At 45.5% G+C, this 14,945-nt stretch overlaps 1 protein-coding gene across 3 annotated transcripts in view; it reads left to right on the top strand.

The window, feature by feature from the left end:
• The window catches only part of FSTL4 (follistatin like 4), a 725,863-nt gene that overhangs the window by 678,686 nt on the left and 32,232 nt on the right, over nt 1-14,945 (top strand). For 2 of the 3 annotated variants that reach the window (XM_085014566.1, XM_021084752.2), the window contains exons 9-10: nt 14,098-14,259; nt 14,626-14,760. In XM_085014566.1, coding sequence (XP_084870692.1) covers nt 14,098-14,259; nt 14,626-14,760 — 297 coding nt within the window. Of the gene's footprint in view, nt 1-14,097; nt 14,260-14,625; nt 14,934-14,945 lie in introns of all 3 variants that reach the window. The other variant, XR_014838793.1, reaches the window with a different exon arrangement.

The raw sequence follows: 14,945 nt of genomic DNA, 5'->3' as shown, positions 1-14,945 counted from the left end.
TGGTAGCTTTATTCCTAGGTATTTTATTCTCTTGATGAGATGGTAAATGAGGTTGTTTCCTTAATTCTCTTTCTGATCCTTTGTTCTTAGGGTATAGGAATGCAAGAGACTTCTGTGTATTAATTTTGTATTCTGCAACTTCATCAAATTCATTGATGAGGTCTAATAGTTTTCTTGTAGCATCTTGTATGTGTAGTATTTTCTATGTATGATTTTCTATGTATAGTATCTGTCGTCTGCAAACAATGACAGTTTTACTTCTTTTCCAATTGGGATGCCTTTTCCTCTCTCATTGCATATGGCTAGGACTTCCAAAACTATGTTGAATAAAAGTAGTGAGAGTAAGTATCCTTTACTTGTTCCTGATCTTAGCAGTTTTCACCATTGAGAAAGATGTTAGCTCTGGCTTTGTCATATATACCCTTTATTTGTTGAGGTAGGTTCCCTCTATGCCCACTTTCTGGAGGGTTTTTTCAAAAGTGGGCATTATGGAGTTCCTGTCGTGGCTCAGTGGTTAACGAATATGACTAGGAACCATGAGGTTGCAGGTTCGATCCCTGGCCTTGCTCAGTGGGTTAAGGATCTGGTGTTGCCGTGAGCTGTGGTGTAGGTTGCAGACGCGGCTCCGATCCCACATTGCTGTGGCTCTGGCGTAGGCCGGTGGCTACAGCTCCGATTAGACCCTAGCCTGGGAACTGCCATATACCGCGGGAAAGGCCCTAGAAAAGGCAAAAAGACAAAAAAAAAAAAAAACGGTGGGCATTGTATTTTGTCAGAAGCTTTTCTGCATCTGTTGATATGATCTTATGGTTTTTATTCTTTGGTTTGTTAATGTGGCGTATCACAATAATTGATTTGCAGATTATTGAAGAATGTTTGCATCCCTCAGGGAAATCCCACTTGATCACAGTGTATGATCTTTCTAATGTATTGTTGGATCTAGTTTGCTAATATTTTCTTGAGAATGTTTGTGTCTATATTCATCAATGATATTGGTCTTTAACTTTCTTTTTGTGGTGTCTTTTCCTGGATTTGATATCAGGGCGATGGTGGCCTCAAAGAATGGGCTTGGCAGTGTCCCTTCCTCTCCCTTCTCAATTCTGCTTTTATTGATTTGAATCCTCTTCCTTTTTTTCTCAATGAGTCTGGCTAAAGGTTTATCAATTTTGTTGATCTTTTCAAAGAACCAGCTTTTAGTTTCATTGATCTTTTCTGTTGTTTTCTTTTTTTGTTTTTGTTGTTGTTGTTGTTGTCTTTTTGTTGTTGTTGTTGTTGCTATTTCTTGGGCCGCTCCCGCGGCATATGGAGGTTCCCAGGCTAGGGGTTGAATCGGAGCTGTAGCCACCGGCCTACGCCAGAGCCACAGCAACGCAGGATCCGAGCCGCGTCTGCAACCTACACCACAGCTCACGGCAACGCCGGATCACTAACCCACTGAGCAAGGCCAGGGACCGAACCCGAAACCTCATGGTTCCTAGTCAGATTCGTTAACCACTGTGCCACGACGGGAACTCCCTCTGTTGTTTTCTTTGTCTCTGTGACATTTATTTCTGCTCTGATCTTTATGATTTCTTTCCTTCTGCTAACTTTGAGTTTTCTTTGTTGTTCTTTCTCTAGTTGCTTTAGGTGCAAGGTTAGGTTGTTTATTTGGGATTTTTCTTGTTTCCTGAGGTGAGATTGTATTGCTATAAACTTCCCTCTTAGAACTGCTTTTGCTGCATCCCATAGGTTTTGAGTTGTTGTGTCTTTATTGTCATTTATCTCTAGGTGTTTTTTTTCCTCTTTGATTTCTTCAATGATCCATTGGTTGTTTATACCATATCATTTAGCTTCCATGTGTTTCTGTGGGTTTTTTCTTTTTTTTTTTTTTGGCAGTTTTTTTCTTGTGGTTGATTTCTAGTCTCATAGTGTTGTGGTTGGGAAAAAATGCTTGGTATGATTTCAGTTTTCTTTACTGAGGCTTGATTTGTGGCCCAAGATGTGATCTATCCTGGAGAATGTTCCCTGTGAGCTTGAAAAGAAAGAGTATTCTGCTTTTTTTGGATGAAATGTTCTATAAATATTAATTAAGTCTCTCTGGTCTAACATGTCATTTAAGACCTGTGTTTCTTTATTGATTTTCTGTTTGGATGATCTGTCCATTGCTGAAAGTGAGGTGTTGAAGTCCCCTACTATTATTGTATTACTGTCAGTTTCTCCTTTTATGGCTGTTAGAAGTTGCCTTATTTATTGAGATGCTCCTATGTTGGATGCATATCTATTTACAATTGTTATATCTTCTTCTTGGAGTGACCCTTTAGTCATTAGGTAGTGTGCCTCTTTGTCTCTTGTAATAATCTTTACTTTAAAGTCTATTTTGTCTGATATGAGTATTGTTACTCTAGCTTTCTTTCAATTGCCATTTGTATAGAATATCTTCTTTCTTTCCCTCACTTTCAGTTTGTGTGTGTCCCTAGAACTGAAGTGACTTCTTATAGACAGCATATATATGGGTCTTGGTTTTTTTTATCCATTCAGCCAGTCTGTGTCTTTTGGTTTGAGCATTTAATCCATTAACATTCAAGATAATTATTGACATGTATGTTCTTAGTGACATTTTCTTAATTGTTTTGGATGTGTTACTGCGGGACTTTTTTCTTCCCTTCCTCTTTTGTTTTCTTTTGGTTTGATGGCTATCTTTAAGTATTTCGTTTGAGTCAGTTTTTCTTTTTTGTGAATGTATCTATTGTAGTTTTTTGATTTGTTGTTCCCATGAGGTTTTGATGTAGATATAGTATTCTTTATCTATATTAAAATGTTTTAAGTTGCTGGCCTCTTAATTTCAGATGCATTTTCAATATTCTGCATTCATCCTCTCCTCCTCTCACAGTTGTTGGTTTTGATATCATATTTGTCTGTGGATGATTTCCTACTTTTCTTTTTCAACCTAGAGAATTCCTTTTGCATTTGCTGTAAAGCTGGTTTGATGGTGCTCAATTCTTTTGGCTTTTGCTTGTCTGTTAAGCTTTTGATTTCTCCATCAAATCTGAATGAGAGCCTGGCTGGGTAGAATACTCTTGGTTGAAGGTCTTTCCCTTTTATCACTTTAAATACAGCTTGCCACTCCTTTCTGCCCTGTAGAGTTTCTGCTGAAAAATTAGCTGATAAATTTATGGGGATTCCCTTGTGTTCAATTTGTTGTGTTTCCCTTGTTGCTTTAATATCCTTTCTTTGTATTTAATTTTCATCAATATGATTTATATGTGTCTTGGTGTGCTCCTTGGGTTTATCCTTATGGAACTCTCTGCACTTCCTCTATTTGAGTGTTTCCTTTCCCACATTAGAGATGTTTTCAGCTATAATCTCTTCAGATATTTCCTTAGGCCCTTTCTCTCTCTCGTCCTTCTGGGACCCCTCTGATGCAAATGTTGGTACATTTAACGTTGTCCCAGAGGTCTCTTAGACTGTCGTATTTTCTTTTCATTCTTTTTTCTTTATTCTTTTCTGCGGCAGTGATTTCCACTACTCTGTCTCCCACTTTAGTAATGTGTTCTTCTGCCTCAGTTATTCTGCTGTTGATTCCTTTCAGTGTAGTGTTCATTTCAGATAGAGTATTATTCATCTTTGGTTGCTCTTTAAATCTTCCTCCAGCTCTTTGTTAAACATTTCCTGCATCTATTCTTTTTCTGAGATCTTGGAGCATCATTACTATCATTACTTTCAGTTATTGTTCAGGTAGATTGCTGTCTTCTCTCCATTTAGTTGTTTCTGTGGGTTTTTATCTTCTCACTTTGTCTGAAACATCCTTCTCTGTCATCTCATTTTGTCTAACTTTCTGTGTTTGTGGTCTCCTTTCTGCATGCTGCAGTGTTTTAGTTCTTCTTGCTTCTAGTGTCTGCCCTCTTGTGGGTAAGTTTGGCCCAGGGGCTTGTGCAGGCTTCCTGATTAGAGGGACTGGTGCCCTTCCCATTGGTGGGTAGAGCTAGGTCCTTGTCCCTCTGGTAATCAGGGCCGTGTCAAAGGATGTGTTTAGAGGTGACTATTGGCTCAGTCCACCTGTAGGCAGCCTGTCACCTCTTTCCTCAGCATATGATGGTCTTTTCCACTTGGTAGGAGGTATGATTGCTGTTGTAGTAACCTGAGCCTGTGCTGGATTTTGAGTGGGGCTTCCTGTTTTCTCTGTGGTTGTCAGTGTCCTGTAAGGGGCAAGGTCTGCTCCCTAGTCATTGGAGTAGGAGTCCCCAAATCTGTTTCTGAACTGTGGTTCTGATCTGCAGTGAGAGGTTAGGTGGGTTTTCAGCACTCCCACTGGGAGTGGAGCCGGTGAGTATTCCTCTACTGGAGCTGTTCACCTATGTGTGAGCTCTGTTGTGTCACCCTTTCCTCATCGTGTGGGCCCACTGAATACACTTTTTGACATGCCTTCAGCCCCACCTTAACCGTGGGTATATCAGTAATTGGCCCTGGTATCTCTCAGGCTTTGTTTTTACTGTTACCAGTGCAGATCCACCAAGGTTGGGACTTAGGACTTCAGTATTTGTGCTCCTGGACCCACTGTGGGATCTAGGGAGGAAGCTCAGACTCTGACCTGCTCCAGCCCAAGTATACGTGCCCACAGAGCCCAGAGCTGATAATGCCAGACCTATCTTAGGTGTAGGAACACACATTGTCCATTCAGATGTTCCACCAATGGTGGATTTATAAGGTTGGCAGCAAAGGTGTAAATTCATGATCGGTCACCCTTGGCTGTGGTGATGGTGGGCCGTGTGTGCTCCCAGGGAGTCGGGGCAGTGGTCGGTGCCTGATCTCAGGCCACTTGGCAGAGGCAATGTCTGGCCATGTGCGCACCCAGGAAGGAGAGGGGAGAGGTGAGTGCCTGCATGATTATAAACCCTCAGGGACAGTGACAGCAATGGGCCTCATACATTCCCGGGAAGGAAGGGGCAGTGACCATCACCCACTCATGAGACCCTCAGTGGATGCAGTGGTCTCCTCCTGCCTCTGGAGCCCAAGATGACCACAGTGGCTAGTACCCACCCCTGGAGCTCATACACATGGTAGCCTGTGGCCTGAGAGCCCACACATGAAGAAAGAAGCACCTCTGGTGGTACTGCCTCTCCCTTCTTGTGACCACAAAACAATGGCACCCTGCATCTCTGGTGGCCCCAGCCTTCTTCCAAGTCTCCATCAGTTAAGGTGCACCACACCCGAGCCACTTCAGGTTGTCTCCTCACAGCCACCCCCAGTCCTCTCCCCGGGTCCGACCTCTGAAGCCCAAGCCTCAGCACCCAGCCCCCACCCACCTCAGCAGATGAGCTCCTCAGACTAGGGTGTACTGGGCAGCAGCACCAACTGACTGTGCAGGTCTTTCGCTGGTTTGCCCTCTGCAAACTTGTTGCCACAATCTTCTCTGAGGCCATGAAGCACCCCGCCCAGTCCTGGCTGGTCTACCCACTAGGGAGGGGCCTTCGCAGTTTGTGGAAACCTTTCCTCTTTCATAGCTCCCTCCTAGGGGCGCTGGTCCCATCCCAATTCCATTCTTTTTTTTTTTTTTTTTTTTTTTTTTTTTGTCCTGCCCAGTTGAATGGAGATTTTTCTTGCCCTTTGGACATTCTGAGATTTTCTGACAGTAGATGTTCTGTAAGACTCATTCCATGTGTAGCTGTGTTTTCGATGTAATCGTCAGAGAAAGTGTGGTCCACATCCCACTCCTCCAGCATCTTGCCCCCTACCTCAGATTGATTTTATTTTTCCATTTTAACATCCTTGAGCCAATTTTCCACTTAGCAGGTGGTCACGTCAGGGTAAGATGGGCTTCTCAGTTGGGCTTCTTGATGCCCTGGGGCTTGCCTTTCATGTCACAGGCCCCCTTGTGCAGGGCATGGAGCTGGGGAGACCCAGGAGCCCTCTGGCCCTGCTCTAGCTCAGGGGATTGGACTGTCTGCTGGATCCTCTCCCATTGCTGGTGGCCAGGCTATACTCTTTCAGTCTCCTCTATGCAAGTGTCTCAGGAACAGTGAGAGGGGAGGCCCAGGCCACTGGTTCACAGGCATGCCAACAGCTTCCATTTCCATGAGTCCAGAGAACGTGTTTGCAGATGCATGCATGCACACTGTGATGTGGGCTCTGCCCTACTCCCTCCCCATGTTCTCCAGCCCTGTGAATTCTCTCCTTGCCATGCCTGCCCCACACTCTTTTTTTTAGATCTGGAAATCTCCTTTATGTATTTTTTTTTATTTTATTTATTATAGTTGACTTACAATGTCTGTCATTTTCTGTTGTACAGCAAAGTGACCCAACCATACACACACACACACACACACACACACATATACACATTCTTTTTCTCACATTAGCCTCCATCATATTCCATCACAAGTTGCTAGGGATAGTTCCCTGTGCTATACAGCAGGATCTCATTGTTTATCTACTCCAAATGCAATAGTTTGCATCTACTAACCCCAAACTCCCAGTCCCACTCCCTCCCCCTCGGCAACCACAAGTCTGTTCTCCAAGTCCATGAGTTTCTTTCTTTTCTGTAGATAGGTTCATTTGTGCCATATATTAGATTCCAGATATAAATGATACCATATGATATTTGTCTTTCTGACTTCAGTTAATATAAGAATCTCTCTTTCCTTCCATGTGGCTACAAATGGCATTATTTTGTCCTTTTTATGGCTGAGTAGTATTACATTGTGTATATGTACCACATCTTCATCCATCCATCTGTTGATGGACATTTATATTGTTTCCATGTCTTGGCTATTGCAAATAGTGCTACAATGAACATATGGGTGCATGTATCTTTTTCAATGAAAGTTTTGTCTGGATGTATCCCCAGGAGTGGGATTGCTGGGTGCCCTGCCCTCTTTACTCCCCTGCCCTGCACTGATTGTCCCCTTGGCTGAGAATCCTCCCTCCTACCTCACAGCCTCCCTCCACCCTGCTTTGCTGCCAATACCACTTCATCCTTCAGAGCCATTACCATTCATTCAGCAAACATTTGCTGAGTTCTTCTTCATGCCACTCAACAGACTACATGCTGGAAACACAGCAGTGGACAGACCAAAATCCCCATCCTCCTGGAGCAATTCAAGGAGTGGAAAGGACTTAGGAAAAAGCTTAAAAACAGGAGAGGGTAACAAGAGTCAGAAGGTAGAAACTTAATGTAGAAAGGCAGGTGAAGGTTTTACTGAACAGGTGATGTTTGTGAACAGTTGGTGAGAAAATCAAAGCTACCTTCCAAAGAGTCTTGGTCTGAGCACCTGGCCATTCACTGAGAGGAGAGGGTAGAGGAGCTAGCTTGCGGAAGAAAGAGCAGGCGCTCATGGAGACATGATGAAGGTGAGGGGTCAGCCAGCCTGTGTGGTATCTAAGTTTAGAGTTGAAGACAGAGGTTTACAGAAAACTCAAAACAGGGCATTCTTCTGGAGAGGTGAAGGAGAAGGGGCTGGCAGCAGCAACAAGGGCCCAGGCAGACCCCTGCCCAACCTCCCAGCCCATGGGGTGGGGGATCTGGGGGGCCACAACTATTTAAGAGGCTGCAGGAGAAAGAGTGTCACCAGGTTTCCCTCTGAGCAAACTCACAGAAGGAATGAGGATAGAGACATTTTACTGGTGGCAGAACATGAGTTTCAGGAGGCATGACGGAAGGTGTTGGGAATGAGGGACACCCCAGAGGCCGAGGCTCTTGTGAAGACTGATAGGATCTGAGTCAAGGGTGTGCAGGAAACGGTCCTGATGTCCTCAGTTGGAGATGAGACGGGCAACAGGGGCCTCTGGGAGGTGGAGCCTGGGGGTGTCCGAGGGCCATCTGTAGCTCTGCTTATGGAGGGATCTCCATTCAAGGAGGAGTGGGCATAGCCCCAGGATGACTGCGGCTCCTGGAGGCATCACTGTGCATGAGCAGTCTTCTATCCCCTGCCACTGGAGGCCCGCTGTCTTTGCCCATGTAAGGTTTTTAGGTGAATGGATGATTCCATACCCTTGACTTTGAGCTGGGTTTCATTTTATTCTAGAAGATTGCCCCCCTCCCCCCTGCATTTCAGTGGAGCATTAGCCCTGAATGCGTCTCCAAGAGCTTCCAAGTCAGCACTGACTCAGGGTCTCACATGGAACCTAATAGGTAAAAGGAAATCCTCCCGCCCCAACCCAGGCCTCCAGAATCAGACACTGTGGGTGAGCCCAGTGTTGTTTTAATAAGCACCCCCCCCCCCGCCCCCGCAACTGGGAGATGCAGATACCCACTCAGATTTGACAACTCCTTGGGTCCACAGACTCCTGTCAAAGGGCCAAGGCAAAGGCCAGTCTTCAAGGCCAGTGCTGGCTACTGGGCACCTCACTGAGGAGGCCAGTCCACGAGCCACCAGTTTATAGAGTTCCCAGTTCACTGGACAAATCTATTATCAATAAAGCAGGAGGAACCACAGGCGTTCGGAAAGTTGGTATTGCCTTTGCAAGGGGAAGAGAGTGGATCTGAGTGCTCCATTCTGATAAATCTTCTCAGACCCCTGTCCCCATGTCCCCAGCGCGCTCTTGTAGTAAGGCTCATCACACCTGCAGTTGTGTTTGATCGCCTTTCCCCTGACAGAAGGCTTCTCGAGGCCAAGGACTAGGCAGATCTTTTTCACTGCTTTGTGCATAATGCCTGACACTTGGTTGGGGTTGAATAAATGTTGGCTGCACAATATTGAGTTGACAGAACCTTGTAAAATCAATCAAGACCATTAAGACGGTGAGGGTGGGGAATTCCCTCAGCCCTCCCCCCCTCCCCTCCCTCTCCCCCTCCCCGTTTGCCATCATAATACTTGAAATACTTGATAATACCTGGTATGGAAAAATGACAATCATCACTCTTGCTTTCCAAATCTCCTGCTATTCTCGCACAATTGACAAGTGAAGTGAGATGAGTTCTTCATCAGGTTAAGGATCGAGTGTCGTCACTGCTGCAGTGCAGGTTCAATCCCTGACCTAGGAACTTCCACGTGCAATGAGTGTGGTGGAAGGAAGGAAAAGAGGGGGAAGGGGGGAGGGGAGGGGGGAGGGGGCGGGGGGGAAGGAAAGGATGGAAAGGAGGAGGGAGGGAGGAGATTAAACACTCGGCTTAATTTGGAATATCTTGATTCTTAACCACAGTAAGTCTTCCTATCCAAGATCCTACCTCTCCAATTTTTCAAGTCATTTTTTTAATGTCTTCAATGAGATATTATCGTTTCCTTTACTTCTGTCCATCTGGTTGCTGCTGGTATACAAGTAAGCATTTAATTTTGTCTGTCTGGGTAGTGGCCCCTTTCCTGTACTCACTTAGTAAAGCTTACTCCTTTTTGATTTATAATCTGGAGCATTTCCCGGTAAAATAACCTTTTGTCCATCTTTTTAATATTTGTCCCTCCCATTTCTTACCTATTGACAGTGATGTCCAGCAGAATGTTGAGAGTCTGGTCTTGCCTCCTTTCCTCTTTTCTTCTGCTTTTTTCCCTGACTTAATGTTTCTGAAAAGAATGGTGCTGTTTCTTCTTTTTATAGAGATATGCTTCATTGTAGGAAGAGAATATCATTCTGTCCCTATTTTATTGAGGCTTTTCCCCAAGAAATGGATTTTGAATTGTTTCAAAGGCCCTTTTAGTGTCTAGCAAGAGAATCAGATGGTTTTTCTTTTTGACTGCCTTTGACTCGGATATGACTAATTATAGATTTCCAAGTAGTTATTGAAACAGATTACACTTGGTCACAGTCTGCTCTTTTAATACCATGCTAGGTTTGATTTGTTACTATTTTACTTAGAATTTTGGTATATCTAGTCCTGAGTGAGTTAGGTCTGTGGTCATCTACTTTGTGCTGTTTGGCAGGTTTTAGTATCTGGGTTATACTCACTTCATGATAAAATTTGGAACATCTCCAGTTTTATGCTCAAGGAATTAGCCATTTCTGAAGTATCCATTCCTAAAGTATACAAAATAATTCCTCTATGAAACTGATCAGGGTGCTTCTGGGGTTAGCAGTGTCCTTTTTTAAAACAGCTTTCTTGAAGTATAATTGATATACAAAAAACGACGCATATTTAATGTATACGTTTTGATGAGTTTGGACATAACGCATAGCCCATGATCCCACCATGACCGTAATCAAGGTAAGAGACATACCCATCACCTCCACAAGTTTCCTTGTGTCCCTTTGTTTTCTTGTTTTTGTGGCAAGAAATGTAACATGAGATCTTCCCTCTTAATAGATGTTTAAGTGCATGATACAATGTTGCTGATTACAGATCTCTAGAGCTTACCTTGCAAAACTGAAAGGTGGTGCTTTAAAGGGCCTTAAATAATCTCTTCTTCTTTTTTTTTTTTTTTTGTCTTTTTGCCCTTTCTTGAGCCTCTCCATGGCATATGGAGGTTCCCAGGCTAGGGGTCGAATCGGAGCTGTAGCCACCGGCCTACACCAGAGCCACAGCAACGCGGGATCCGAGCCTTGTCTGTGACCCACACCACAGTTCACCATGGCAATGCGGGATCCTCAACCTGCTGATCAAGGCCAGGGATCAAACCCACACCCTCATGGTTCCTAGTCGGATTCGTTAACCACTGCGCCACGACAGGAACTCCAATAATCTCTTCTTGATTCCATGTCAATACTTTAAAGTTTCCTTTCAAGTGATTTATTTCACTGAGACTTTCCTATTTATTACCTATAATTTAATATAGCATTCTCATTTTTTTTTTTTTTTTGTCCTTTGTGTCTTTTAGGGCTGCACATGTAGCATATAAAGGTTCCCAGGCTAGGGGTCGAATCAGAGCTACAGCTGCCAGCCTACACCACAGCCACACAACGCGGGATCCGAGCCATGTCTGCGACCCTACACCACAGCTCACAGCAACGCCGGACCCTTAACCCACTGAGCGAAGCCAGAGATCAAACCTGGGACCTCATAGATACTAGTTGGGTTCGTTAACCACTGAGCCACGATGGGAACTCCAGTATTCTCATATTTTAATGTATTCTCTTTTTTTCCACTGATCAGACTTGCCAGAAATTCTACTTTGTTCTATTTTATTCATTTTTACAAACAGCCAGGCCTTAGATTTATTGGTTCCACTCTTTTTTTTTTTTTTTTGGCAAATTTATTCATTCTTTTCTGCTTCTCTCTCTACTGAGTCTTTCCTCACCTTCTTTAGATTGACTTTGTGGTTGCTTTGCAGACTTGTGTAAATAAATGGGATCTGTATATCTGGAATCTAATATACGGCATAAATGAACCCTTCCACAGAAAAGAAATTCATGGACATGGAGAACAGACTTGCTGTTGCCAAGGGGGAAGGGAGGGAGTGGGATGGACTGGGAATTGGGGTTTAATAGATGCAAACTATTGCTTTTAGAATGGATAAGCAATGAGAGCCTGCTGTATAGACTGGGAACTATATGTAGTCACTTATGATGGAGCATGATACCGTGAGAAAAAAGAATGTATATATTTATCTGTGACTGGGTCACCTTGCTGTACAGTAGAAAATTGACAGAACACTGTAACCAGCTATAATGGAAAAAAAAATAAAAATCACTAAATAAAAAAATGAGGGAAAAAAAAAAAAGGTGATCTATGGAGTACCAGCTGTGGCTCAGCGGGTTAAAAATCCGACTGCAGTGGCTCAGGTCACTGCAGAGGCACAGGTTCAATCCCCAGCCCCGCACAGTGGGTTAAAAGATCCAGCATTGCCATAGCTGTGGCGTAGGTCACAGCAGAGGGTCAGATTCAATCCCTGGCCCAGGAAGTTCTATATGCCTCAGGTGCAGCCATGGTTAATTAATTAATTAATTAAAAGTGGTGATCTAGCAAGGGCCCAAGGATATTAACTCCAAGGTCCTGGCCACCCACATGCTAGAACCCTAGGACCGCTATCTCCATCACCAGCTCCCCACCAGTTTGGTGGTCCTAGGCCCCTCTGTCTCTGTACTTTGGAATTCGAGGTGTTTGACCAAACTCTACTCTTTGACTTGAGCCCCACTCCTCCCTCTACTAAATTTGGGATGTAGGGAAGTTTCCTCGATAAGTCACTGTTCCTTTCCTCTCTGAACCAAGGGGAGTGAGAGAAGGGAGGTCCACTCGTGCTCTAAGCAGCCCTCAGGTGTGCCTCAGCTCGAGTTCCACTTACCCTTCCTCTACCCCCAGTGGCCTGACCTGTGACAGGGACCTTCTGCCACACCTGGGACTCTCCCCAAGGACTGCAAACAGAGACCAAAGAAATGACTCATATTTCTGTGTGACTAGTCAGAGGCGCCTCTGAGCTCATGGTATGGAAACCGCTCTGGCCATTCTGAAGCTGGTTTGTGCCCTCTGCAGGTTCTGCGTTTGGCTTTCTCCTCACCCTCCAACTTGACCCCCTAGGTCCACCAGCAGAAAGACTTGAAACTCCAGATGAATGGATGAGATTATTATCAGCCCCCTGAGGGGTTCTGACAGAAGCTGCAGAATCTGTTTCTCACGGTGACATGAGAGAATTTTTCCTCAGTCCCACCCGAGCTCAAATCACTAGACCTCTTACTCAGGTTCCAGGATCCCTGTCACCGTCCCCTTCTTCATACCCATCAGTCTGTTCTATCTCTGGTCCCAAGAACAGCCGCTCTCCTAATATCCTGGGTCAGGTTCTTTCATCAGACCACAGGAGCGTCCAGATAACTCTAGAAAAATGTAGTTGCCTTCTTTAGGAAGACTCCATCCCCACCTTTCCAAAAGGTGGTTTCGTTTAGTTGAGTGTCCAGTGCTTTTGCGTGTGTGTGTGTGTTTGCCATTTCTAGGGCCGCTTCCGTGGCATATGGAGATTCCCAAGCTAGGGGTCTAATTGGAGCTGTAGCCGCTGGCTGACACCACAGCCACAGCAACTAGAGATCCGAGCCTCGTCTGTGACCTACACCACAGCTCATGGCAATGCCGGATCCTTAACCCACTGAGAAAGGCCAGGGATGGAACCTGCAACCTCATGGTTCCTAGCCAGATTCGTTAACCACTGCGCCACAACGGGAACTCCAAGGTGCCCTTGCATAAGCTCTCACAAACCCGTTTTGGAAGGATGTAGAGTAAAATGCATGACTAAGTAAGAGCCCTCAATTCCGTGGAGAAGGATAACTTTATTTGGAGGGAAGATCCTCCAGATAATCCTCACTGCTTCCTGACACCTGCCCCACAGCCAGCCACGGAAGAGAGGGCAGAGGGCGCTGATACCTTGCCCACCCTGCTCATCTGATGAGTGGATTGGGTCACATCCCTAGCCCTGAACTTGACCGCCAGGGCCCACAGCTGAGTCAGGAGCCAAGAAGGGCACAGCTGCCCTTCACTCATGGCCCAGGGGGTAAGAAGTGGTGAAATAAAAATGACCCACTGGAGGAGTTCCCATCGTGGCACAGGGGAAACAAATCTGACTAGGAACCATGAAGTTGCGGGTTCGATCCCTGGCCTTGCTCAGTGGGTTAAGGATCTGACATGGCCGTGAGCTGTGGTGTAGGTTGCAGATGTGGCTCGGATCTGGCATGGCTGTGGCTGTGGTGTAGGCTGACAGCTGTAGCTTCAATTCAACCCCTAGCCTGGGAACCTCCATATGCCGTGGGTGTGGCCCTAAAAAGACAAAAAGACCAAAAAAAAAAAAATGACCCAGTGGAAAATCAATGGGCTTCCGCAGAACAGTGATGTAATGAGTAGCCCTGCCAGTCAGCGCCCATAAGTGCTTTGTGAAGTACTTCCTGCAAGAAACTGTTTAATTTGGACCCCCGTCCAATGGCTTTCCGATAACAGAAATAATGTATCTGAATTTTATTCATTCAGAAATAAATTCTGATGGTTGTTGCTCTTTACGTGGAGCAGCTGAACAGCGTTAAATATTTGGATGTCTTTCTGATCATATTTAGAATAATGATGAAAGCCATGAATTACAGGGTACAAAGCCTGACACGTTTATTGCCTGCGATCCATTTTATAGCCCTTTCTTTTAGAGCCTGAGTTGCTGCAGGATGATTGCAAGCTGATTATAGGCAGAACTCCAGATTCAGCCCCCTGGGCAGGGTCTCAGGGTGGGACCACAGGCCAAGGCAGGTGAGGGCCTTTTCTTACCAGCACTGACTCTTCCCCCACAGTGCCACCTGTCATCCGCGTCTATCCAGAGACCCAGGCACAGGAACCTGGGGTGGCAGCCAGCCTGAGATGTCACGCAGAGGGCATCCCTATGCCCAGAATCACTTGGCTAAAAAATGGCATGGATGTCTCAACCCAGATGTCAAAACAGCTCTCCCTTTTAGGTAAGACCCCCCCGCTCCTTGGGGTATCTGTCCCATCATGTTCAAGCTGACTCTCTCAGGAATGGAAATGAAAAGGGCGATTTATTTCTAAGTCTGACATCTGGGGGGCCAAATAGCTTCCCCAGTTTTCCTGCTTTCCGGCTGTCACAGATCTTTCTGAGCACAATGGTGGAAGCGTCAATGAGGTCCCAGGTCACCTGCAGTTCATTTCACCTGTTCCAGCCCTTGCTCATCGGGGTACTGGCTGCCCCCAGTCCTGCGAGGGACTAGGTTTTTAACCTCAACATTCTCAATAGGAGGAAAAGGGGAGGAAGGGGGTGGAGGTCCCAGCTGATAGGGCCACCCTGAGCCCTGTCCATTCTACAGCCAATGGGAGTGAACTCCACATCGGCAGTGTCCGGTATGAAGACACGGGGGCGTACACCTGCATTGCCAAAAACGAAGTGGGCGTGGATGAAGATATCTCCTCCCTCTTCATTGAAGACTCGGCTAGAAAGACCCGTGAGTCCACTCTTGCCTTTGACCTCTTCACTGAACTGGTTGGGAGTGTTGGGTGTCAAGGGCCACAGCCCCCAACCATGAGCCCCCAAAAGACAGAGGTAAAACCCATAGCCTTCTGTGCCCAAAGCTGGGGACAGAGGGTGGCCAGAGGTGAGTAGACCTTTCCTGGCAATGTAGATGACTCT

The sequence above is a fragment of the Sus scrofa genome, chromosome 2 (assembly GCF_054392235.1).
Source record: "Sus scrofa isolate SSC_HxYL_T2T_F1_AM1 chromosome 2, Sscrofa_HxYL_maternal_Yorkshire_Landrace_v2.0, whole genome shotgun sequence".
Taxonomy (NCBI): domain Eukaryota; kingdom Metazoa; phylum Chordata; class Mammalia; order Artiodactyla; family Suidae; genus Sus; species Sus scrofa.
Note: the sequence above shows the minus strand (reverse complement) of the source record. Positions and strands in the feature narration are given on the sequence as shown.